This window comes from Mus musculus, chromosome 15, assembly GCF_000001635.26.
Source record: "Mus musculus strain C57BL/6J chromosome 15, GRCm38.p6 C57BL/6J".
Taxonomy (NCBI): domain Eukaryota; kingdom Metazoa; phylum Chordata; class Mammalia; order Rodentia; family Muridae; genus Mus; species Mus musculus.
Window position 1 is genome coordinate 39,112,853 of NC_000081.6, and position 27,701 is coordinate 39,140,553.

The window sequence follows — 27,701 nt, forward strand, 5'->3', positions numbered from 1 at the left end:
CGGCTGCCACTCTGCGGAGCCACGTGACAGGAAGCCCGCGGAAGGCGGAAGTAGTGTGTCTGCGTGCTGGCCCCGGTAAGTCGAGCCCGGTTTAAAGGCTCGTGGAGTCCGACACCCAGAGCCGCCAAGATGAAGGTGAAAATGCTGAGCCGAAACCCTGACAACTATGTCCGCGAAACCAAGCTGGACATACAAAGAGGTGAGAGGAACTGGAACAGAGGAAGGGGCCTCCTCCCGGATTCTTTGGGTCTGGCCAGCTTTCGAGCAGTAAAAGGGGCGGGAGGCCAGCGCTCTGGTCTCGGTTTCCCTCTCCGCCTAGGCGGCTGCGTCCACACGGGGCTGGTGAGGATCAGAACTGCAGATGGCACATACCTCTACGTCCTTTGTGAGAATTTTCCTCTAGTGGGAAGTAGTTACGTATACACGCCTTTAATCCCAGCACTTGGGAGGCAGAGGCAGGCGGATTTCTGAGTTCAAGGCCAGCCTGGTCTACAGAGTGAGTTCCAGGACAGCCGGGGCTACAGAGAGAAACCCTGTCTGCGTTACTAAAGGTTCTCTCTCCTCCCCCTAGCATTGCTAACGTGTGGTATATGGCCCCCCCCCCCAGCTCCCAAGGTGTTTTACATGGTAATAATTTCTTTTCTTTTTTTTTTTTTTGGTAATATTTCTTAAATGAAAAGTAGATTTGTCCCCAGAGTTTGACGTTAATTATTTTGAATCTTTGAACCTCATTACTTTTTTTTTTCTTCCACTTTCACCAAACAGTGCATTGCTGGATGGAGCTGTCATGGTTTATAGTGCTTGGCCCAGGGAGTGGCCTTGTTGGAGTAGGTGTGTCACTGTGGGTGAGAGCTTTAATACCCTAGTCCTAGCTGCCTAGCAGAAAGTATTCTCCTAGCAGCCTTCAGATGAAGCTGTAGAACAACTCTCAGCTCCTCCTGCACCATGCCTGCCTAGATTTTACCATGTTCTCACCTTGATGATAATGGACTGAACCTCTGAACCTGTAAGCCAGCCCCAACTAAATGTTGTCCTTATAAGAGTTGCCTTGGTCGTGGTGTCTGCTCACAGCAGTAAAACCCTAACTAAGACAGTGGCTTACGTTACCCTTGCCAATGTGGGTGCATTTCAGGCTTTGTCTTGGAGCTATACTTATGTACGTATCTTTACATACTTATCCCTACAAGTGCCCTCCATCCTGCGCATCAGTGTCCTCTTCTGTGTTTTCAGTACACATTGTTTGGATTTGTCAGTGCTTATCACATTATCTCATGGTTCATGCTGATTAGCAGGCTTTCCTATCAGCTTGAAAAGAGAGGAAAGAATCCTATTCCTATATGCAGTGTTTAGACAATAACTCACATAAATAGCTACTTTGTAAGTATCGGAATGAATGAATGAATGGGTGACAGCTGGGACACAGAATCTTATGCTAGGAGATACAACTCTACTTTATAGTAACATCTTTTTTCAACAGTATCTCCCTATTTTTATTTATTTATTTATTTGTGTTGTTTTGTTTTTGTTTTTTCGTTTTTCTCGAGACAGGGTTTCTCTGTATAGCCCTGGCTGTCCTGGAACTCACTTTGTAGACCAAGCTGGCCTCGGAACTCAGAAATCCACCTGCCTCCGCCTCCCAAGTGCTGGGACTAAAGGCGTGCGCCGCCACCACCACCCGGCTATTTTTATTTTTATAATAGAAATATAATAGCAAAACAGAAAATAAAATTTTTGGAGTGCTTTAAAATATAAAGCAAGAAACACATCTGTTATATTTTATTTAGTGTTATTTCCTTGTAAGTTTTCTGCAGGATTTAAATTCTGGGTAAGTACTGGTGAAGCTTTATTGTTGAAATATCCTCGATAGTTCTGATGTGTCTAGTTAATGTGTAAGAGCACCTTACACAAATATATGTGGTTTTATATGAGTTTTAAGCTATCATACCCAGCGCTTATGATGTATGGCAGGTGCTGCACTAGTGTTAGTTGCTTCTGTGTGACTAGATGAGGGAAGTTGGAAGTGGATACAGCGATTATGATTTAGAAGATAAAATGAATATTTTCAAGGGGTGTGAGGTTTGGGTAGATGTGGGTGAAGGTTAAGTCCTGCTAGAAAGGCTGCTGCATAGGAGGAAATGCAAGGTGGGTTAGGTGACAGGGAGTGAAGGTGCTTGAGCTGAGCTCCAGGAAGTACCCGAAGCTGATGAGACAGCGAGACTGAATTATAGAAGACCATAAGGGGGCTTGAACTTAGTTCTCTACCTCTACAAGTAGGTGTTTAGATGCTACATTACAATACAGGGATACAGTTAGAACATCAGTGTGGATTTTCTATCTTTAAAAACAAACAAACAAACAACCCAACTGAACCAAGCTTGGTGGTTCAAGCCTTTAATTCCAGTACTCCAGAGACAGAGGCAGACAGATCTCTGAGTTCCAGCCTAGCCTGGTCTACATAGTGAGTTCCAGGCCAGCCAGGGATACATAGTGGACCCTGTTTACAGACAAACATGGCCCTCTAATACCTGTTTATGTGATATCTAATGAACTTACAGCCTCATTTCAGCCGTATGTTGTGTTTCCGGGGAAGAATAGTGTTGACAAGGGGGGACTGGCTTCTGCCTTTAGAATAGTGTAGTATATTACAGCCTACATCTGTTGTGTGGTATAGTGATTTATAGAAGGAAAGGTAAGATTGTAAAAACATTTGTTGTAGCAGAAGTACCTTGACTTAATTATGGCAAAGTTCTAAGAATGACCTAACTATGAATTGTTTCTGAAATTGTTAAGCTTTTCTGTAGTTATGAATATTAAATAGCATGCTTTCTCTTTTGACTTTTAAAAGAAAATAAAGTATATAATCTATTCCAAGTTCTTTTCCCCCTTTTATTTGTTTTTGAGACAGGTGTGTTTTTGTTTTTTATTCTTTAATCTTTTTTTACAGTCCAGACTTCATCCCCCTCCCAGCCCACCCTCCAACATCCCACACCCTGCCTCCTCTGCAAGAGGATGTCGCTGCTCCACCCCAACCCCATCAGACCTCCCTACTCCCTGGGGCCCAAGCCTCTGCAGTGTTAGGTGCATCTTCTCTGACTGAGTCCAGACCCAGCAGTCCTCTGCTCTATATGTGTTGGGGGCCTCATATCGCTAGTGTATGCTGCCTGGTTGGTGGCTCAGTGTCTGAGAGATCTCAGGGGTCCAGGTTAGTTGATACTGCTGGTTTTCTTATGGGGTCGCCCTCCTCAGCTCCTTCCAGCTTTTCCCTAATTCAAACACAGGGGTCACCAACTTCTGTCCATTGGTTGGGTGTAAATATCTGCATGTGACTCTTTCAGCTGTTTGTTGGGGCTTTTGGAGAGCAATCATGATAGGCCCTTGTTTGTAAGCACACCATAGCATCAGTAATAGTGTCAGGCCTTGGGGCTTCCCCCTGAGCTGGATCTCAATTTGGGCCTGTCACTGGACCTCCTTTTCCTCAGGCTTTTCTCCATTTTTCTTCCTGTAGTTCTTTTAGGCAGGAGCAATTCTGGGTAGGAGTTTTTGACTGTGGGATGGCAACCCCATCCCTCAACTTGATGCCCTGTCTTTTTACTGGAGGTAGACTTTCTCCATCATAGTTCCCTCTCTCCATCATAGGGCATTTCGTCTAAGGTCCCTCCCTTTGAGTCCTGAGAATCTCTCACCTCCCAGGTCTCTGGTACATTCTAGAGGGTCCTCCCACCCCTTACCTCCCTAGGTTGCCTGTTTCCATTCTTTCTGCTGGCCCTCAGAGCTTCAGTCCTCTGTCTAGACTGGAATTTTCTGTATGGACCACTGGCCTTAAGCTTCTACAAATGCACCTGCCTCTGCCTCAAGAGCACTGGGATTAAAGGTTTGTAGCACCAGTGCAGCTTTTCCAAGTCCATTTTAATGATAAGTGAGGAAATTGCTTTAAAAAAAAACAAAAAACTGTGCTGTTCAGAGATTCTTTTGAAAATCCATGCTTGGAAATGTGTTTTCTAGTTAAAAACTCTTGTACTGAACATGTTGTTTATTAATGATGATGTAGTTTGTCTACAAGAAAATTTTTGGAAACAGCATGACCTACCTTCTTTTAATTATTAAAGTATCAGTTGGAGAAACAGCTGTTGATATCACAGGAGATCAAACATTTCTAAACACACTTTAAAAATAGCTTTTGCAAACCTGATGGAAATGACCGAAAAGTAAATGTACTAAATAAATATTGCCAGCTCAAGAGCTGTTGATGTCAGTGTGAACAGCTTTCCTATCCCCGGATCTGCTTAGTTTTGCCAGGTGTAGTCAGTTCTCACTTTGTTCAGCACTATATGAACTAAACCAGTGAGAGGGTCACCATGACTGCAGTCACCTGTACACCACAGAAAACCATGCCAGCAAGACCTCAGTTGCTGTCTGCCAGCATCCCATTAACATAGCACTACGCGGAAATCAGTGAAGCTTTCTCCACTAAAACCAGATGTTAAGACACATTTCTCCAAATGTGTTGAATTTTTCTTTCAGGGGGCTTAATTGGAAACAAAGTTTTGATGAAAACCAAGCATCTTTAATACATGCTTGTACTAAATACATCAGTTCAAAAACCATGTTACAGAGCCAGGCGTGGTGGCGCACGCCTTTAATCCCAGCACTTGGGAGGCAGAGGCAGGTGGATTTCTGAGTTCGAGGCCAGCCTGGTCTACAGAGTGAGTTCCAGGACAGCCAGGGCTACACAGAGAAACCCTGTCTCAAAATAAACAAACAAGCAAACATGTTGCAATGAGACATACAGTCTAAAGGTTTGAGGACTACTGCAGAGAGTCTTTAAAAGATTTTGCTTATGAGGATGGCATGTGCTTGATTAATCTGATAACCGTTTAAACTGCTGCCAAATCAAGTAGGGTGAAACAGTAGCAGTAGTCCAGGTGTACGGTACTAAGGGCTAACGCTAAGTTAGCAGATCCCCTGGAGAAAAGGGGAGCATTACTGTTGATTTCAGTGAGGATGAGTGTTTGAGCTTCGGGATTGGAGACTGGAGCATGGAATTCAGGAATGGCCAGGGTTTGAGCTTTATGTTTGAGCATGTTGGATATGGAGTCAGAAAGCAAAGACTTTCCCAAGAAGGGAAAGTGTATGTACTGTTACACGTTGAGTTTGGTTATACGTGGGATTAGAGTAAGATAACTTGTTTGGCAGACTAGTTAAGAAAGAACATGACTCAGAGGCAGGTTACTTGTCCCCTCTGTAACTCAGTTTCACAACTATAAAGTGGAAGATAGGAATAGATGTAACCCGTGAGGTACTTGGGAGAGAATGTGAGTTACAGCATCGTGTGGAAGTCAGTGAATTCTCTGTCAATGCTTTCAAGTAAGGGAGCAAATGTAGAGTTATGTTCTATAGTAACGCCACAGTGTTGTGTGTCTCTCAGTGCAGTGCCTAGCACCATGAGCATCTAGCACAAGCAGCATGGCGTTTAGTTAAACAGAAGTTCATCACAGTACTTGACTGGGTTCCAGATACTGTGCTGCGCATAGGAGTGCAACTGAAAGCTGTGTTGGAACCCCGACTCATGTGAAAGGTCACATACCCAGTTGAATTTGGTAGGACATGTAGAAGGAAAACTATGTGTGTGCATGTATATAGAATCTACTTGTACAGGACTATATATTTCATGATTTTCCCATAGTTTTGATAAGGTTTGTAAGTGACTAGTGTACTTTTGTATCTTTCATAGTGCTTGGCAAAAAATAATATCCCTAATTAAAGGCTTATTGAGTAACAGATTACATGATTTAGCTGGGGCTTTCCACAGGAAGTAGTAAATGTGAATATGTTATTCAGAGCGATTGTTCTTATTTCAGTCCCAAGAAACTATGATCCCACTTTACATCCTTTTGAAGTCCCACGAGAATATGTGAGAGCTTTAAATGCTACCAAGTTGGAACGAGTGTTTGCAAAGCCGTTCCTTGCTTCCCTGGATGGTCACCGTGATGGAGTCAATTGCCTGGCAAAGCATCCAAAGAGCCTGGCTTCTGTCCTTTCTGGGGCATGTGATGGAGAGGCAAGTTGAAAATCTTGTTTTAAACTAGCACACTCTATTACAAACCTCTTTCCTTTTGACTACTCTCAGTTTGACTTCAGTTTAATTCTTAAACTGATTTAGTTTTCCATCTAATCTTAAAATGGTGTCAGTTCAGTGGTGTAAGGTTCCATTTAACAGTATATAAATTTATCATGTTTGTAATAAAGGTATTTGAATTTTTCACAGTTATTATTGATAAGCAAACACTTAATTTCCTAATCTGGTAGAATCAGCAGAATATTTGACAGGTTGAATTTTCTGTTGTTGATACATTTGTCCATATGCAGTACATTATTATAATCCAAAGGATTTTGGTTTTAGTGCTTGGTATACAGTGACTCATAGCCTTTTCAATGTGGAATTTCTAAAATATTTTACATTTAGAGTTCTCTGAATTTTCTGTTTTATCATAGGTTAAAATTTGGAATCTGACTAAACGAAAATGTATCCGAACAATACAAGCACATGAAGGTTTTGTGCGGGGAATGTGCACTCGCTTTTGTGGCACTTCTTTTTTTACTGTAAGTGTACTATTAACTCATTAAGGCCCTTCTTCAACTTCACAGGAAAGATCTAATTGCATAAATTATTTTCAAGTTCATTTATTTGTTCCAAGGACCTTTGGAGCGCATTTTAGACAGTTCATTCAACCTGGGAAAGTCCTAGTTTTCTTTTAAGTAATCCAGCCTTACTCATACTTACTATTTTTTGCTTTTTTATAAGTAAGTACTTAACGCCATTGAAAAAATATCCTAAGCATCGAGAGGTATGATTAATGGGAATTCACGCAATGATTGACTTTCTGTGGAAAATGTTTAGTGCTAAGATGAATAATTTGTATTTTGTCAGCAAGGACTTACTGGAAAGTATGTGCACAGGGAAGAATAAATACCTAGTGTATTTGCCATTTTAACCGATTTTGAGTGTACAATTTAGTGACATTTGGTATGCTTATATCATTGTGCTACCATCACCATCATCCTTATCCACTTTCAGAGTGTACCTGTGTATTCATTAGCAGTAGCTCCCGTACTCTCCTTGTAGCCCATACCCTAGCAGCTCTTCTACTTTTGTTTCTCAGAATTTGGTTATCCTAGGTGCTCCACAAAAGTAGAATCATATGATTTTTGTATGTGCAGTTGCTTAGGCCTTACTCAATTAGCATGATGAAGTCAAGGTTATCTGTGAGGTAGCATATGTTAGAAAAGTTATTTTTTTGAAGTTGCATAATATTAACATTGATGTATTTATACCACATTTCTTAACCCATTCATTTATCAATGAACTTTTAGTTTATTTCTACCCTTTAGCTATTATGAGTAATGCTGCTGTGAACATTGATGTATCTATACTAGTTCAAGTTCACTGATGGTTTTATAACAGATGAACAACAGATTCCCTGCTGTCCCTGCTGTGCTTTGAGATGATGGCTCTGAAAGCAGTAAATGTTCAGCTTGTAGGCAATGTTCATTGTTTGCATAGACAATAATTGGGGGATACCTGGTAAATAAAACCTATAAAAAATAGTGGTCGGGTTGGATAATGATGAGCCTGTCAGATGACTGAGATGACCCTGGATGACAGTCATTCCTGTCATGGAAAGGAGAAGCCAGCAGTTACCAGCATGGTTAGAGGAGAGGAAGGGTCTGGTGTGATGAACTGGACTCACTACAAGTTATTTCTGTGAAGCTGACTGTCCTTTATAGGTGAAGTTCTGGGACATAGAAGAAAAGTCAGAACTTACCCTGGCATCATCACTATGGAATTGATGATTGAGAGTATAGTATGACATCAGTATGAGGAAAATATAAAAATAAATGATGTCACGGGTGTGGCACTGCAGCATGTCTCTCCTTAACAAGGAAGCACAGTGGCCCCAGAGCAGTTAGAACTGCGTGACACAGTGAGTATGCCACATATGGTAAAAGGCATTGGGTGGCAAGCTGGAGCTGCTGCCAGCTAAGGCTTATGTTCCCCCAGTTGGCATTCTCTGGATATTTGAATTGTTACAATAATATCCTAGCCAGAATATTTACAATATGTTTTTGCCCTTTTTTATGGAGCTGGAGATCAAACAGACTGCATAGTAGACAAGACTCTATCATTAAACTTCATTCTCAACCCTACTGAAAAATTTTGGGGGGTATGTGGTTATATTTTAAAGCATTCAAAATGAATAAAGCCTTCTTAAGTATCCATCAACAGATGAATATATATAGAAATTTTTGCTGTATTGATATATTCAACCATTAAAAAAAAGGGGAAATCCTGTCTTTTGCAGCAGTGTAGATGGATGCTATGCTGTATGATATAAGCCAGCAACAAAAAGAACACTACAGCATCTCACTTTTATATAGACTATAAAAGGTCAAACACTTTACTCCTATATTGGAAGCTACAGGGGAAGAGGCTAAGAAGACGTTCTGAGAATGTACACTTTGAGATGGCAGAAGAAGTAAATGTATGTGACGCATTAATAGAAATGTACATTTTAAACTAAAGCCTGGAATATGGTGCAGTTTGAGCATCACTAATAAATCTGAAATCTAGAACAGGCCTTTGAGCCATCAGCATGATGCTGGAAGCGGAAGGCCATGAAACTGTTTCATATACAAAGAATTAAAACTGTTGTATGAAATAATCTTCAGTTAATGGATCTGAAAAGTTTGGCCTTGAGTCTCCTTCCCAAATAGTTCCTTAGGTACCTGCGTGTGAGTACTGCAAAGTGCAGAGTACTTCTGGTTCCATGGTTGTTTGTGTTATTAACCACAAGCCACACTATATTGCATATTATAGGTTGAGTTCTTACTTCATCTGTCTCAGACATGGCTGCTAAATATCCAAGTCCACAGTTTTTTGACTCACTTTGATTTGGGCTGAGGTAACACCAGTAATCATCATTATGTTTCCATATCTCTAACTTTGGCACAGTGAGAAGATGATCTTGTAGGAGGGCTTCTCCAGAGGTCTGTAGTTGGGTTTGAAAGCTGCTAAGTGAGTAGCTGGGTGACAGCAGAGAAGGGCCCTGTCTACTTTAAGATTATACAACAGTGCCTTCTCATGAGTATTTTCATCTTTTCCTTTTTTGCATTTTAAATGATCTGAGATTTATTGTGTATTATATTGTATGGCATTGGCTCAACTTTCTTTGTTCATCTTTATATGTATGTGGCGTGTGCATGTATATGTATTCATATGAATTATCATGTGCGTAGAGGCCTCAGTATCAGTCTCCTTCTCATAGCTCTGACTGGAGGGCAAGTCCTCCGAGCAGTCTTGCTTTCAGGATCCCCTGAGTCTGAGTTCTAAGGCTGAAATTACTAGCCAGCTGCCATGCCTACACAGCATTTACATTGGTTCTAGGGATTGCTCTTCTTGCTTGCAGGGGAAATGCTTTAATTGCTGAGCAGTCTCCCCAGCCCCTGCTTTTGTGTTTTGTTTTGAGGCAAGGTCTTACTATATAGCCTTGGCTTGTCTGAAACTCACTATGTAGACCTGACTGGCCTTAAACTCACAGAGATCCACCTGCCTCTGCCTCCTTACAGCTAGGATTAAAAAGTGTGTTCCACCACATTGGTAAAAGATTTAGAATCAAAACTCTTTTATGAGTATATGTTCATGGAGCACATGCCTGCAGGTGAGGTCGGAAGAAAGCATCTGAGTCTTTAGAGTTAGCGGCATCTGTGAGCCGTCTGATAAGGAAACCCAGCCCCAGCCCTCTGCAAGAGCACCAAGTTCTTAGCCTCGGAGTTTTCTCTCCAGCCCGTCCCACTGCTCCTCAGTGTTTGGCTTGGCTTTTGTTTTGTTTCTTGAGAGAGAGGATAGTGAGTCATCCTCCAGCTCACTATGTAGCCTATACTGGCTTTAAACTCACCATCCTCTTGCCTTAACCTCTTGAATGCTGGAATTATAGGTGTGTGCCACCAAACCAGGGTCAGACCTTTCCAAATGATTAATCTTATATTCCAATACCCATATTATAATAATATGTTTTTTGTTCTGATTTGAAATACTGTTCTTATGTGGCCTAACTTTGATCTGTTCTTATCCTTTTGCTTTACTCATACTGGGGAGTTTTGTTTGTTTGTTTTGCTGTGGGTTTTTTGTGCTTTATGTATTTGTTATAAATTTTTGTTATGCTAAAGTAGGAAATAAATGGATCAATAAATGTGAAAATGAAAGAATGATATATGTTACTATTTGAAATGAGATACTTGGCAATTTGATATTTGTGTTTACAATTATTGGTCATTAGAATCATCATAAAATAACTGTGCCTAGGTTGGAGATGACAAAACTGTGAAGCAGTGGAAAATGGATGGACCAGGCTATGGAGAGGAGGAGGAGCCGTTGTACACAGTATTAGGAAAGGTACAAAACACATTGAATAATGCTTGGTATATTAAAATTCTTTATCTTTTTTTTTTTTATAATTCCAGCTGAGAGGGTTTATTTGAATAATTGGCCGCTAAAACAAGGTTTAAAAGTAACATTTTATATAATTAAGGTTCTTTGAAGCTAAAGAATATGAACAACTCTTTGTAGTAGAGTGTGTTCTTTGTAATAGAGTCTGATTTCTCTGTAGCTAATAAATACTGGCTGTATTAGGCCTTACAAGTCATATAGGGGTTGCAATGAAATAGTTCTTAAAGGAAGGCCACAGAAGAAACTGTAAGATAAATGTTTGGAAAATAATGGCTTAGTTTCTCTCTTGTTTACATCATCATAGATCTTATACTCAGAATTTCTCAAAGAAACATGGAGTGGTGTGTGCTTCTTCTATAGTCTTACACTTCTAACAAATTGTTCTCCAAGTCAGATGGGGTTCAGTTACAGCCTAAGAGTGATTTGGAATATTTGGCTTACATGTCTTACATAATGAAAGCTCATAGTCTTAAATCAAGCAGACACAATTCTGAAGTTAGGTTTAATTTTTAGATATGTGCATTTGAAAGCCACCATTTATTTCATTATTACACTAGTGTATATGTAGGTGATGTTTCAGGTTTCAACAAATTCTCAATATTCTTAAAGGGAGATGGAAGTAGGATATGTGTACAAGATGGAAAAATGTCCAGGTGGTAACAGACTAGGAATTTCACAGCAAACTTGGTTTCATTTTTATAATATGCCTTAGCATTTTATGATACTTTTGCCCTTTAAGGAAGGGCTTCAAAGAATTTCTTTAGACTTCCCCTCAGGGGAGATACCGTGGTTAGTTGCCAACCCGGTGACTATCAAATGTAGGCAACTCAGTTACACAATTTGTAGCAAAATGTGGTGGGAGAAGAGGAAAGAAGTTTCTTTGTAGCAAGAATTTCTTTTTTAAACAATTGTTTTCAATATGCCGATTTAAAGTAGTAATGAACCTCTGTGCCACCCTCTTTGCTTTTACAGACAGTATATACTGGCATTGATCATCACTGGAAAGACCCAGTCTTTGCCACTTGTGGACAGCAAGTAGACATTTGGGATGAACAAAGAACCAGCCCTGTGTGCTCAATGAACTGGGGATTTGACAGCATAAGTAGTGTTAAATTTAACCCTGTTGAGGTAATGTTCTTTTTAATAATATGTTCTATTTATTGTTCGACATGAAATTTTATCTCTGTTTAGGAAACATTTTCTACATTGACTTTCTAGCATTTAGTAAGGTTTTCAGGCTATGTCTGTGTTTTGTGAAATTTCAGCTGCTCCTCAGAGTAGACTCCAAATGAGTACTTGTCTCTCTTTTGTTTTGTTTTTGAGACAGACCTTGGATTGCACAGACTGGTCTTGAACGTGGGATCTCTTTCCTAAGCCTCACATTCGCTTTTCTTTTCTGTGCTTTCCATGCTCCTATTCCATCAGGTTGTACTCTTGTGCTCTGAGGAAGATGTTCCTTTTTCTTAAGCCTCTTGGAGGTCATGAGAGGGAGCATTGGGCATGCTGGTCCGTGTTTGGAAGTCATATGGGTACCCATGTTTGTAATAGTATGCATGACTACTTGTGGGCTGCATGATAATTAGAGTTATTAGGTTTTCTTCTTTTGCTTTACAATCTGAGTTTCTTCTTAGTTTCTTCCTAGTCTAAGTGCAGACTTGGAAGTCTGCTATTGCATGCTACGTTTGCATGTGAACTTAAGAGGGGCTGATCAGGAGGCTAATGTGTCCTTGGGCTCCAGATCTTTCTCTGATCTTTTTCTGAATATATAACAAGAAATGACCCTCATTGTCCAGAAGACTCAGTTAAGATGTGTTTTCTTTTGCCTCAGTGTTAATAGGAAGTTACTATGTTAATTTCTGTAAGAGAAAATCCTGAAATGCAAATTTCATACTCAGAGACCCAACATGGTAAGAGAGGGATGAGAATTAAGCCAGAGTAACAGAGTAGCACTGACTGTTCACGTGATGTTATTGGGACATGATGTGCTGCGGTAGAGTGTGAACTTGGTCTTGGAGTGTTGCCAAGCCCTGCCTTAGCATGTGCCTGTGTTCACGTTTCTGCATGAGGTTTCATACAGGTCTAGAGCAGGGACTGCCAATATATTCCCCTGCATGTTATAAAGCCTTTCTAGAACACAAGCAGACCCTCTTCCTGTACTGTCTGCAGCTGCTTTATACCACAGTGGAAAAATTGAATAATTGCTCTGGGAATCACATGGCCCATTAAACCTAAAATACTTTCTTTCTGGCTTGTTATGGAAAAAGTTTGTTGATCCCTAGTCTAGGACTTCTGTCTGAGCTATGTGTTCCTCGATGCAGCCTCCCTCTCACTTCCCTGTGTTCACTTTGGCTGTGGAAGTGAGGTCTGGCCTTGAGAGGTAAGCCAGCTTTACAGAGCATGGCCACAGACGAGAGATAAGAACAGGCTATAGATACAAATAATGTTAAAGCCTGCCTTACCACCTCCCTCATCCAAGTCATAAGTCTCTGTATTTATTTATTTTAAAATAAGTGATGATATCTCTGATTGTACTTTACAGGTTTATTATGAGCATAAATTGTGATGACATATATGAACATTTAAAACAAGGGTTACTTAAGTACAAGATGGCAGTTTGTCATTACCAAAACAGCAGTAAATCAGACAGATAGTGAGAGTGATTTTTACCTTTTGGAAGGACAGATAAATGCTTACTTTTCTATTTTGATGAACGTGTTAGAAGAGCTGATGACTAATTTTTAAATCATAATTACTGGTTATGGCCTTTCGACTGTATTTTTCAGACTTGCCATTTAATAGCTCTATTTGTCTACTGGCTTTTTTTTTTTAATCTTATGAATTGACTTAGTGATAAAAGCACATGTCTCTTACCCTGTATTAAAGCTAATGGAAAGGGCAGGGCAGATTGCTGTGAACAAATAGAGTATAGTTATTTCCTCTATCCATCAATAATTAATTTTCTGTTAAAATATTAAGGCCTAACATTCTGGTAAAGCCAGAAGTTAGTACTGAGGGTTGCCATATTTTGCAGTGTGAAAGTTTACATTCAGTCTATGTGGAACTTTTTGCTATGTTCAGATCAAAGTCTTTGTTTTAGAAATTGACCCTGGTCTTTACTAAAGGTAACATTATAAAAAGCCAGTAAGGGTTAAGAGGTTAAGGGGCAACTAAAGGTGGTTTTCAAAGCTTTTTTTTTTTTCTTTTTTTCTTTTTGAGACAAGATTTTGAGAAGAAGGGAGCCCAGATTATAAACATTAGTTTATGATATTTTATTTAAACTGTGGCACACAGAAGGAGTTAGCTGGCCCTATGGCTATTTAGTAAATAACTCTTGCTGCTTTGTTTGCAATAGGAAGTAACATTAGGCAGAAGCCAAGAATTATGGTACCTGGATCCGTGAATAAGGAAAAATAGTGTTACAGAGTGGGACCCCGAGTTGGAGAAGTGGTTAGTGGGTAAAAGTGCCTGCTGTATAAGCATATGGACTGATTTTGGGTCCCGGCACCTATGTAAACGCTAAGCATGGTGGGATGCCTGTAACCTACATTAGGGGTGGCGACAGGGATCCCAGGGATTCGCCAGTTAGCTTTTAGCCAAAATGGTGAGCTGCAGGGTCAGTGAGAGGCTGTCTCAGAAAATAAGGGGATGGATGGGTAGGGGGACTGAAGAGGTGATGCAGTGGTTAGGAGTACTTGGTGTTAGGAGACCTGGATTTGGTGCCCAGCCCCCGCATGCTGACTCACAGCCGTCTGTAATTTCTGTCCCAAGGGATCCAGCACCCTCTTCTGAGTCCAGCAGCACACAATCATACATGCTGACAAAACAGTTGTTCACATAAGATAAATGAATCCTAAAAGGGCTTTATAATTATAAAATGAGGGGCTTAGGAGATGGAGAGACGACTCAGTAGGTAAGCACACTTGCCTACATGCCGTCAGCCTCAAGTCTGAGTTTGATTCCTGGAACCCATATGGTAGACACGTCTGTAAGGGAATTGAGTGTTTAAGAAATATTGTCATATAGAGCATTTAAACAACTACCTGATTTCATTCAGTTATAATAAAAGCTACATTCTCACATTACAGTCATATTGTTATACTTTCAAAAGATAACCAGACTTAAATGTCAAAAGTCATAAAGTTGTTTATACTTTTGATTCACTAGTGCTACTCCTGAAATTTTATGTTAAGGAAACAATTCAAAAGAAGAGTTTAAATGAAGAATTAAAATTTTACTGAAGTGTTACTTATAATAGTCAAAAGCTGTTACTCAGTCTTAAATTGAAGAGCAGGTAAGTAAATTGTGTTCTGCTATAAATAGAACACACGGTTATTAGTGGAGATTGAACCATGAATATACTTTACTTAGCTGAGATTATGGGTGATGTATTATGTCCTCATAAAGTGGGATTGAGTGTAACAGCTTGAGGGTCTAACATAGATATTAAAGATAATTAAATAATTTGTGCTTTGAATGGATATCATTTGCTTCCAACGTTGGCTTTTAATTGGTAATTGTTTCAATTATTTTTAGACATTTCTCTTGGGAAGTTGTGCTTCTGATAGGAATATAGTACTGTATGATATGCGGCAAGCTACTCCTTTGAAAAAGGTGAGTTTCGGTCGTGTCTTTGCTTTATACAATTAAGGCATTCTGTATATCAAGTGACTGGAAAAAATGGAATCATCTCATAGTTCTGTTCTTCTTCACAGAGCTGCTCTCTAGCCCCACAATGATGGTAGTAGCATTCAACTCTCCATCGATTTTAGACTCTGTTTCTTTGTGACTTCCATAATGCTGGTACATTTTAGGCATCTAATTAATACACTAAATTGAAACTTTTAAAGTAAAAGGTATTTGGGGGAGGGGGCTTGATTATCACATGCCATATCCGTTTTATTCAAAAGTTTTAGAGCTCATTCACATAATGAACTAATTTAATTATATGCTGATATTAGTTTGAGTCTTTGCTTAGACAAGTACTATCTTGTTGATGAGAGGCTTTTTAGTAGTCATTTCATTCACTGTGGTCATTTCAAGACTTAGATATCAAAGCTAGTACTTCCTTATGCTGACTTTCGAGAGAGAGAACTATTGTTTGCATATTGAATGGACTATCATTTTAAGCAGAGTATAAAGTTGATATCAAACATTTGTAGTATTGCTAGAACAGAAGAAGGGGTAGATATCATTTATGCACCATGAATCCATTAGCACAGTTTACATATAAAAGAAAAATTTTTTTTCCAGCTAGATGTAGTGGTTCAGGTCTATAGTCTTAACATTTGCTAGGTGAAGGCAGGATAATCAGGAAGTCAAGGTCATTCTTGAAACACACTGAGTTCCAGGCCAGCCTGGGCTTCATAAGACTCTGTCAAGACTAAGAAAACACAAAACATTTTTTAATGTGTTGATAAATTCAGAAATAGTAAAAGTAGGAAGAATGAAATTAGTGTGTTCACTATTAATTAAAAGTAAAAATCTGGGTTAGTGATGGCTCAGTGGTTAAGAGCACTGACGACTTTATCAGAGGTCCTAAGTTCAATTCCCAGCAACACATGGTGGCTCACAACCATCTGTAATGGGATCTGATGGCCTCTTCTGGTGGGTCTGAAGACAGCTACAGTGTACTCATATAAATAAAACAAATTAATTTTTAAAATGTATAAATTTAGTTGCTCATTTGTGTGATACGTGAACGCCACTGTCTATTTCTTTTGTAAAATGGTGGTACCTTGCAGTTCATTTATATATATATATATATATATATATATATATATATATATTATACAAGTGAGGTAGGATGCGTTTTAGTAGTTAGCAGAGTGCTGACAAGAAGTTCTAGTTTACTATATAAGAGTCTTTGGTAAATACACACGTCTACATGCACTTTGGTTTTAGGGAGTTACATTTGCTGTAAAGTAGAGAAGACGACCTAGCCTGGCATTCAGTGCACTCATAAGCTGAGCCCAATTTGCATTGCATTCATTTGTTTGTTTTAAACAGTGAGACAGTGCTTAATTGGGGTTTGTCACATGAACATAGTAATAGGCACTGCTACCTTTTCTTGGGTTTTGATGTTATTTATTTTCAAGACAGGATCTCATTCTGCAGCTCTGACTGTCCTGGAACTCACTGTGTAGACCAGGCTGCCCTCACACTGGAACTCACTGTGTAGACCAGGCTGCCCTCACACTGACAGAGATCTGCCTGCCTCTGCTCCCAGGGCTGGGATTAGGGACGTGCACCACCACATCCAGCTTTATTATTGTTATTGTTGTTATTATTATCGCTATCATTATAATCTGGTAGGCATTACATTTGTAGTAATTCTCCTCCTTACCAAGAAAGTTTTGAAATCATGAAAGGAGTAGTCAGTGGGCAAGTGCCTGAGAGAGAGTGAGCTTTGTACAGTAAATGTGGGTTTTTCTTTCCTTCTCCCCAGTACCATTGCATTGAGAAACACTACAAGTTACCAGTCATCAAAGGTCTTTTCAGACCCTGCCTTGTGAAACCTTTCTTCTGAACTTTAACCCTAAGCTCACCATTGATTTTGTACCTATTTATGTTGTCATTTGTTGCTTTATTATTTATAGCTTTAATTTTTTTTTTAATATATGCTTCAGTTTCCAACTAAACTGTTAGCCATTTGAGGTTTAGGGGCTAGGCGTTAAATATTGTTTTGTTCATACTACAGTGTCTTTCTCAGAGAACAGTCACTGACTTCTTTATCCACTGTTCTGCATTGTGCACTGTGCATATGAAAGTATTAGCTAAAATCAGAAAAAAAGTAGAAAGTTTATTCATTTTGTGTATATTAGTTCTGTAGTAATGGGATAATGTTACCTTCCTTTCTTAGGTTATCCTGGAAATGAGGACAAATACAATCTGTTGGAACCCTATGGAAGCTTTCAATTTTACTGCAGCAAATGAAGACTATAAGTAAGGTCTCTCCTTTTAGAAACATATTCCTAACAAAAATGGCTCCTTCACATTGCCTTGTTAATATAATGTATTTCATTTGGTAAATAAGCTTTCATATATTTTGCTAAAAATAATTTCCCAAATTGGAGAAGAGATTTTTAGAAAGTATTTTCTCAGATTTTAGCATAACTTAGACAAAGAATAGTAAACTGCCACCTGTGATGAGCCCTTTGCACAGTTCTTGCTATGGTGCGCTTTTGCTTACTTCCTGGTTATGGCTGCTTATATTCTGTAATGCTTGGATGGTTAGAGAAAATAAATCATGGCTCACTTGCCCAAACAGAAGAAACTGAATGCTCTCTCATGTAGGCCATTTAAATAGTGACAAGACCAGCAGGTATGGAGGTGCATATCTGTTTCCCTAGTGCTCTCGAGGTTGAGGCAGGAGGATTGAGTTTGAGGCTACCCAGGATTATGTGGCATGTTCACGGCCAGCTGGGATTCTACCGGAAAACATTGTTTGAGAACAAACAAATAAATTTGAGCAAGTAGTGCTTGGCCCATTCATGCTTTCTTAGAAACAATCTCTTCTTCACAAGTACTTGTGACTCCTCCAGTGATGACCATGTAGTCAGACTGTCTGCTGTCAGGAAAACAGCCAGAGTGGTAGTAGATTTTAGCTTCACATTTGCAGATACTTCCTGTGCCTGTAAAGTTGGATTAGCAGACTTGTTATGAACTCTGAGATTTTATGATTCCTTATGTAGTGCTTTGCTCTTGTTGACATTGAACATTGCTGTCTCATGTTATCTCTTTACTATTGCAATCAGATAAAATTTACAAACCAGAGAGGTTAATCTAGTGAAATTATGTATCAGCCTTTTATGTTTTTAATGTGTTTTATTCTTTTAAGTACATTCTTAATATACCTTTTGAGAAGGTACAAGCTTGTTAGTACATTTGACCTTTAGATATTCTCTTTTTAAAATTTGACCACCACGGGCTGGAGAGATGGCTCAGCAGTTTAGAGGACGTGATATCTTGCAGAGGAATTCTGTTCTCAGCCTCCACATTAGGCACCTCACAATCAACCACCTGTAACTTGTGTCTCAGGAATGTGATGCCCTCTTCTGGCTTCTGCCGGCGCCTGCACTTGTGTAGTGCACATAGAGATAAGGAAGCACACACACACACACACACACACACACACACACACACACATAAGTAAAGAGTAAGTGTCCAGTGTATGTGACAGCTCATACACGGACCACAGGCTGCTTTCACCCAGGAACTGAAGCTCTCAGGATTTCCCAGACTGAGACGGAGCAGAGGTGATTCCTTAATCAGCAATGCCCAGCCGCGTTGAAGCCTTTGCTTACTGTAATGGATGCTTTGAAATAAAATGGTCCTGTTACCATTGAAGGCAGTAAAAGACAAGAGAACACTGCAGCATGGTGACCTAAGCTAAGATTTCCAAAGTACACTGTGAGCTAGTTGTTTCCCCAGATCATCTCTTTTCAGAGCCGCTTTGGAATTTCTCTTTTCTTCCCTTGGAAAGATTATATACAGTTCCTAAAACATGTCTCTTAAAAGAAATAGCTGCTAGTTTTCCCTAATTGTCCTTATTTTTGAAATATTCTTGTTGGCTGTCATGACATATGTCTGTAATCACACACTGGGAAAGCTGGGGCAAGCAGGAAGAGGAGTTGAGGAAAAACTGGGTACAGGGCTGACGGGCCACATGAAGGTTTCTCCAGGCGACAGGGATCCCTCTGTGCTGTCTGTTTTCTATCTTCATTTTTTTTTGTTGTCTCCGGCCAGCGGATCACATTTCTGGGTTCTAGCCTGGAAAGGCATCTTGGAAACCTGGAAGAGAAGAGTGGCTTGGCGGTGTGAGAGAAAGATGGAGCTAAGACAGTCATCCTGATCAAAGCTCAATTTTACTATTCCTATACTCAGTTATGAAGGAGGGGGAGGGGCCGATTCCCGCCAAATAATCCAGGGGTCCAGTAGTAGGGTGACCACATGTATGGCTCCAGAACAGCAAAGCGGCAGGTTCCAGCAGAGGGCGTGGCAGAACGATTGAGCAGCAAGCTCCACCCCTGAGCAAACAGGTTTCAGGCTGAGGGGGTGGGGGAGGTTACATCTCCTCCCTGTTGTTAATAAAAAAAAAAAAAAAAAGAAAAGGCTGGCCTGAGGTAAAAAATTTATCTATGTTCAATAGTTCTGCCTGAATTTTTAGGGCTAAAGAAAAAAAACCTGTCACCATGGGACCATATCTGGATAAGACTGTCCTTTCTGTCCTAGTAAACAACTAACAGAATAGCCCTGGGCTTTAGGCTCTGACTTTATAATGTTAACTAGTACTGAATAGGTAACTTCCTAGTTGAATTTTAAATAGGGCGTTGGAACCCTGGCAAAGGTTGACTGTAAGAATTTGAAATGAACTTTATTATGAATAACACTGAATGGATATTCCTCCACATTTTTGGATGACAGGCGGAGTACAGGGAGGAGGGGGTTATGACCGGCTCCATAGTACAGGGCCAATTGGCTTTTTTAGGGTGGGAGTCTGTGAAGGGCTTGCCCTTCCAACAGTACAGTCTCCAACCTCTCCCCCCCGCCCCCAATTAATTAAGTTTAATAAGGCCACGCTTAACTGAGGTGATTAAATGATTTTCTCATCTGTAGATGACTGGGCTTTTAACCTTGGCTTGGGTGGAAATTGACCCCATTCCTCCCGTGGGTGCTGTCACGACCCACACCTGTGGCTCTTGGTATCTTTTGGGGAGGGGAGGCAGAGCCTTAGAAAGATGTTTTTGGTTGTAACTGGAAATAGATACCAACCTCCATCCAAACCTGGTGTATCTCACAAGGAACCCAGAAATGGTCAAGCTGGACCTTCCCCTGCAGTAAATCTCTGCACCAAGTGGTAACCATACTGTATTTGTATGATCACAAACCAGTATGCACAGTTCTGAGTACTGTGCAGCTCCTAAAGGAGAATTGTCAACCTCAGAATTAGCAAGACCTAGACAAGAATTATGTCATTAGTAACACCACGATTTGGGGCTAAAATAGGAGCTGGAAGTCATCCTCCTCATCTCTGTTATTCCCACAGCCTGAGGAACTAAGGGGACCTTGCAGTAACACTAAGGGTGGAAAACCAGAGGCCAGCTAAGGGACTAAGCCTGTCTATCAGAATAAAAACCAATCTCTTCTAGTATAGAAATATCTGCTTTTCTAGCCCTCGTAGTAAATCCAAATCTCAAATCAGACCTAAAAGCCACAAAACGTGTTGGAATGTCCTTCGAATGAAAATAACAGTCGGCACCTGTACGCTCTTGGGGGCGGGGATGCACGGGCTGCGGTCAGGCTGGAGGATGTTGATTGGCCTGCTTGAAAAAACAAGATCTAGACAATGAGAAAGTAGCAATGCAAATCTTTTTTTTTTTTTGGGGGGGGGGGGGAGTCCAGGTACTTTATTCAGTTGCAAATTAGCAAGGCAGAAGCCAAGTCTCTGGGCTGGTTTTAGAATAGTAAAAAGGCCAGAGACTCTCTGGAAGTGGGGGATGTGCTCTGAATTAACTTTGCTAGGTAATTAAGAATATAGGAATCTCTAATATTGGACTGAATATTAGACCAGTCTAAGATGGAGTTAGAATGACTGGTCACACTGAAGAAAAGAGAAAAATCATTATGACTCTATTAAATGACTAATCTCACTAAGTCAGAATATACAGTCTCTGATGTACTATTGCCATAAAGTTAAAAGGTTTGAAGCTAGTCTAAACTGGAAAAATGGCAAGCAAGGATGGATCTAAAACATGAATCTAATTTAGTTTCTTAGTCATTTTAATCAGGGCACTGAGTTAACTTACCTGCCAGCTCATCACACGAATTAACCATCATGCTTCTGCAGCGTTCTGTGGAGAGAACCTGTTTTTCCCTTTCCTAATAAGGTAGCTATTTAGGATCAGTCTATAAGCCAATAAGTAGATCCTTTTACGATGCTATAAAGCATTTATTAAATTCTTTGACATTTAAATTTTAAAAATTGAAAATAAAGGTAAGATTTAAATAGTGTGCATGGGAATGCACTAAATAGTATGTACGGGGGTTTAATTTTTCTCTTTTTTGTCTTTTAAGAAGTTTTAAAGTTTCACAATATCTAATCTTTTGAATTAATAACTTGTTGACAAAACATTTTAAATACTTGGCTGTAAAGAGGCAGTGACTAATTGCACTTTCAATCATTTCTCTTAAGGAGCGGTTGTAACTAGAAAGCTTGAAAAGCTTATTTATTTATTAACTAGAAATAAGAGCATTTATTTGTAGCAAATTATTAAGTAAAGGTCCTCAAGAATTAACACTATTATGTGGAAACAAGTAGTATCTGAGGACACTAAAAGGAAAGAATTATACATGCACAATTTTCAAGAATACTAAAATATTATCTTAAACCATAACTGTTATGAATATACAAAGAATGAGGTTATATATCCAATCTATTTTACACGGATGACCCATAGACTGAGATATAAATTTATCTTGACATTGTTTTAAAATGTCCAGGCAATTAGGACAATTTAATAAATGTCTCAAAACTGCCTTCTTAAAAGGACAGCATTTTTTCTATGAGTTGTTTATGCATAAGCAATTGCAAATTTGAGAATTAATAGCATCTGAGGGACGAACAATCTCAAGCAATTGTGAACTCAGAGATATAGCATTGACTATTAATATACAAATTAAAGTTTGATTGTTCAGCATTTTAAAACACCATCTACAGCACACAACTAGATTATTTGTGCTGAAACAGGGGGAACTGTGTGTCAGTGCTCCGCCCCGCAGCAGCTAGCTGGGCCCACATGGGCCAACGATCGGCTGGGAGGATGAGAAAAATGACTTTACAATGTTTTTTCTGGCCAAGGAATTGTCTTGGGCACAGCTAATATTTAATTACCAATGAATATAATTAATAACAATTATAAAAGCTTTCTTTATTTTTTTGTAAAAACTTTTGTAGTAAACTAAAACCCTAAGTAATAAAACATTTTAATAAAGAGACATTGTTTTAAATCTTATCTTTAATTTTACTTTTTAGGATAGGAACCACATTAATTATTATCTAAACTAGAAATATCTTTAGAGACCCAGCCTCTTGGCCTGCCTTATGCCACGTGTCGGAAGACATTAAACTTGAGTTATCAATTTTAAGACTAACCATATGTAGCAATGTAACAATTATTAATCTTAACCAACAACTTATGAGCTGATTGTGCAGAGCACATTACCAATAAAAAAGAACCAAATGAAGCAGTTACATTTAGACCAATCAGAAAATATTAATTTTTCTAGCTACAATAATAGAATAAAAAGCACTTTATTATTTGTCAAACATATTAATCACGAACCATTTATCAGCTTTTTTACCTCGAAACTAAGAGGCTGTAGACTCGCCCTTTTTTTCTAAAACGAACAGTTTTTCCAGCAGGGACCCTCCTGCCATGTGTCTGTTTCCTGGTTGAAGCAAGTGGCAGCTCTCGGCTTTGCGGATAAAGTTTTTATGTCATCTTTATTATCCAACATAAAACATAGAACATATTCATTCATACAGACTGGACACGAACATACATGAATTGAACACGAGAACAAATTGGTGCACCAGACATTAGACAAGACACAAAAGGGGACAGAGTACTTCTGCTATAAGGCCCAGAGAGAACAAAGCATGCCACTCCTGAAATTTCTCTCTGCTTTTTGGGACATTTTCCTCCCACATGATGCAGTTTTTTTTTTTTTTTTTAAACTGCGGCCATCTGCCTGATTATTAATTTCCTTTTAATAAGCCCTTTCTTTTCTCACGCCTAAAATTGTAGCTTCTGAGAGCTTCAGCTAACCACCTGTTACAGTTCCTAGCTCCTGATGTGCCTCACTGCTGATCCTAAGTGAATTAGCGCTCAGGTTAAACACTGTTTCAACTTAGCCCATGCCGACCTTCTCTGGTATGAATTTCCTTTAATTATTTTCTTCTATGGAGCTCCAAACCAGCAGTGTTTCTTCCAAATGTCCTCTGCCGTTTCTCAGTCCTGCGTTGGTTCGCCAAATGTTGTGTCCGGCCAGCAGATCATATGTCTGGGTTCTAGCCTGGAAAGGCATCTTGGAAACCTGGAAGAGAAGAGTGGCTTGGCGGTGTGAGAGAAAGATGGAGCTAAGACAGTCATCCTGATCAAAGCTCAATTTTACTATTCCTATACTCAGTTATGAAGGAGGGGGAGGGGCCGATTCCCGCCAAATAATCCAGGGGTCCAGTAGTAGGGTGACCACATGTATGGCTCCAGAGCAGCAAAGCGGCAGGTTCCAGCAGAGGGCGTGGCAGAACGATTGAGCAGCAAGCTCCACCCCTGAGCAAACAGGTTTCAGGCTGAGGGGGTGGGGGAAGTTACAATTTTTCTTTTAATATTATAATTTTGAATTAAAACTATAATTCAGATCTGCAAAAGCTGATTATTCTGATAGAAAGTAGGCAAATCATTTAAACGAGCTCAGTGCTATGGATTGGTTGTAAGAAAGGTTTAGAATAGAGAATTGCTTGAAGAAGTCCCATAACTCAGAACATTAGGCATTTCTGTCCACATGAAATTATTTGCTTGGAATTGAACAGATTTGTATTTTTTTTTCCTCCACAGAATGACAAAACAGTTTGTTTAGGAAAGAAACAATTTGCTAAAAGAAGAGTATTGTAATCTTAAGGGGAGTTTCTGCCTCGCTCTGTCCTGTTTAGCTCCCAAATAAAAGTCAAAGAAACCTGGTTTTTTTATTTACAACCTGCTGATGCTGTGCTGAGCGGCTTCTGAGCTATTCTAACCTACATCCCAGCCATAAGCCCTGTGTCACTTTAATTTTGAGTCTCATCTGGTTACTGTTCCATGTGTGTCCTCAGAGCCACATGATCATGGTTCATCTTACCTCATGGCAACCGTCTTCTCTACCTCTCCTCTCTTCTTCTCCTCATGGTCACTACCTGAGACCCCTACTTGACCCACCTCAAGTCCCACCTTCCTCTCCTGCCCAGTCACAGGCTCCAGCCTTCCATGACCCATCAGAGATTACTGGGGAGCATTCTTTATAGCACATTGGTCAATACAGTGTCCAGACTGCAACCTGGTCTTGGGGTATAGAACTCAGCATCTGAATACACAGCACACAAGACCAACCAATACAAAAGAGAATTGTTTTTCCCTAGTTTGGGAATTGCCAACATAATCAGGTTCTCCTAAGGGCTCTCTTCTAGAATGCAGGCAGCCAACTTCTGTCCTCACAGAGCAAACCAGCCCTCTGGCCTCTTCCACATTTGTTTGTTTATGGGAGGGGTGTTTGTATGTGTGCATGCATGCTTGCATGTGTGTGCACATGCACAACCTATAATGCTTGTGTATTGTTGGTTCTCTCCTACTATGTGGGTTCTGAGGATTGTACTCAGGTCCACCGGGTACACACAAAGCTTTACCCACTGAGCCATCTCACTGGTTTTTTGTTTGTCTCTTTGTTTGCTTATTGTTATTGTTGTTTTTCTTAGTTTTTGTTTTTTTGGTTTTTTTTTTTTCCTTTTGGTTTTGTGTAATCTTACAAAGTAATAAGAATTCTCTGTATCTTACCTACCTTACCTGTATTCAGAATCAGAGTGCTTATTAAGAGGTTCATTATTTAGTTAAAGTTCTTATTTTTACTACTATCTTTTAATACTATACTTGGCTTCTTTCTAGAAATTGAAGTCTAATATTTAACAATGTTTCACAGCTTGTATACTTTTGATATGCGCGCACTGGACACTCCTGTTATGGTGCACATGGATCACGTGTCTGCAGTACTTGATGTGGACTACTCTCCCACTGGGAAGGAATTTGTGTCTGCCAGCTTTGATAAGTCTATTAGAATCTTTCCTGTGGACAAGAGCCGAAGCAGGTATGTGCCCACCAGCCAGCCACGTGCCCGCTGGCCAGCCACTTAATTTTGGGTGATACTTAGTCTTGATGATCATGTGTCTTTTCTTAGAAGGTGGTTGGTTCTGTGTATATGGTAGGGCTTATACCCATGTATTGTGACATGGAGTGTAGATTTCTGCTGTATCAAGTTAGGTCAAATCAGGTGGTTTTCTTTTATTGTCTAGGAGATTTATTTCTATATAATGAATAAAATTAATACAAATTTAGTTTGATGGTAAAGAGCTTGGATAATTTTTTCTGAAAGTAGTTTTTAAAGCAATAAATAATATTCCCAAGTACTGTTTTTTATACATTCAAATCCAACTCATTTAATCAGCAAAAGATTAGAAGAAAAAGCAGCTTAAATTGCTAAACTCATGTTTTCCTCCTTTCTAGTTTAGTCAGTAATAGGTACTGATCCATATGATATAGTTATTCACAACCATGCTGATTAAGCCAATTACAAGTTTAGAGTCATTTTATTAATGGCCAGACCAACAGTAGACTTGTGCCTCTGAAAAGTCTCCTGGTGACCAAGCTCGGGTACAGCATTTTTAAAGACAAAATCCCAATTACATCAGCTCTCGTGCAGGGGCTATACTACTTAGTAACATCTGCTCTCTTGCAAAGCTCAGCAGTATGTTCTGAAAACTGCATGACAATTATCTTTTTATTTGTTTGAGTTTTTTGTTTAAGCTTTCACATAACCTGGACCATGGTTAGGGTCATGGGCAGTCCCCAAAGCCTTGAAAAGCAGATGTAGCTGTGCTGTTGAGGGAGATGGAAGGCTGAGAAGGAGTCTCCACAGACATAAATAAAGTGGGGACAAGATGCCATTGCTGTAAGTGACTCCACTGTGTACTCTGAATGGAGAGCTGGGAGATTTAGTACTGAGCCATCCATTTGCATATCTCAGTCTGTGAGCATATTTACTACCATTCCTGTCTTTAAGATTTACATTGTTTTCTACAGTTTAACTCTACTGCTTATTATAACTCAGGATAGCATGTGTTATACCATGACAGATTTTGTATTGAGGTAATTTATAGAAAATTAGGGCATTCTAAGAGACTTCAGGGAACTTTTGTATGTTATGTTTTGTTTTACTGACTGACTTTGTGATTGAATGTGAGCCCTCTTGGGAATGCTCTACCAATGAGTTCTTCCCTTAGACCGTTTCCTCCTCCTTAAAGTCTGATTCGTGTGCTGTGGCTTACAAAGCACTTGCATACACTTTCTCCCTGTTCTTTAGTAATGCTTAGACATGTTCCTAAACATACACGTAAGCCAAAGGAAAGTGAAGCATCAAAGTTCTGAGCGCTAAGCTAGTAGCATTTACTCTTGGTACTCAGGAGACAGAAGCAGGACGATTGTAGGCTGTTTTGGCTTGCTCTTTTGCTGTGATGAAACACCATGACCAAAGGCAACTTGGGGAGGAAAGAGTTTATTTGGCTTAGACTTCCTAGTTGGTCTATTATGAAGGGGAGTCAGGACAGGAACTCAAGGCGAGAACCTGGAGGTAGGAACAAAAGCAGAGGCCATGGAAGAATGCTGTGCACTGGCTTACTTCCCAGTGGCTTGCTCAACCAACTGTTTTATTTAATCACTTAGGACCACCTATCCAGGGATGGCACCACCCACAATGGGATGGGCCCTCAGACATCAGTCATTACACAAGAAAATGCCCCCACAGACCTGCCTGTAGCTTAGTCTGATGGAGGCATTTTATCAGTTGAGGGTCCCTCTTTCCAGATGACTCTAGCTTGTGTCTAGTTAACATAAACTAACCAGCACATAGGCTGACCTGGGCAACCCTCTAAAACTACAGTAAAACAAACAAAAACTTTTGAAAGATTGATAATATGACTCAAAGATATATGACTACTTATAATGCATATCAAAATATAAAAAAATATAACTGAATATATATACTTATATACGTACCAGTGCCGAGTGTGCGCGTGTATGTACCCTTTCTTGGTTAAGTGGCCTAGACTTACTTGACAAAACTGTAACTAGGTGAAAGAAACTGGAGAGTCATTGTAGGTGGTGGAAAAGAGAAGGAGAAAGTGCATATGGAAAGGAAGAAGACAGCCTGTGTGGGGAGGTGCAAGGTGGTAAGGGTGCTGGTGTCAGCACTGGTAATGCCAATGCTGCACCTACTAACTTACCAGAGATTGGAATAATTTTAAAATCGTTCACCTCCTTTTAAAACTCTTCAGAACCTCTTCTGGCCCCATTTGTCTAAGAATATCATAATTTCATTGTTTTTAATAGCTGAGTAG

At 39.7% G+C, this 27,701-nt stretch overlaps 1 protein-coding gene across 1 annotated transcript in view; it reads left to right on the top strand.

The window, feature by feature from the left end:
* Positions 1 to 21: 21 nt before the first annotated feature.
* Dcaf13 (DDB1 and CUL4 associated factor 13) overlaps positions 22 to 27,701 on the top strand; it is a 33,983-nt gene continuing 6,303 nt past the window's right edge. The window contains exons 1-8 of the mRNA NM_198606.2: positions 22 to 199; positions 5,859 to 6,058; positions 6,493 to 6,600; positions 10,361 to 10,450; positions 11,477 to 11,632; positions 15,038 to 15,115; positions 17,364 to 17,446; positions 25,232 to 25,396. Of these exons, the coding sequence (NP_941008.2) occupies positions 130 to 199; positions 5,859 to 6,058; positions 6,493 to 6,600; positions 10,361 to 10,450; positions 11,477 to 11,632; positions 15,038 to 15,115; positions 17,364 to 17,446; positions 25,232 to 25,396 (950 nt within the window). The 5' untranslated portion in view covers positions 22 to 129. The remainder of the gene's footprint in view (positions 200 to 5,858; positions 6,059 to 6,492; positions 6,601 to 10,360; positions 10,451 to 11,476; positions 11,633 to 15,037; positions 15,116 to 17,363; positions 17,447 to 25,231; positions 25,397 to 27,701) is intronic.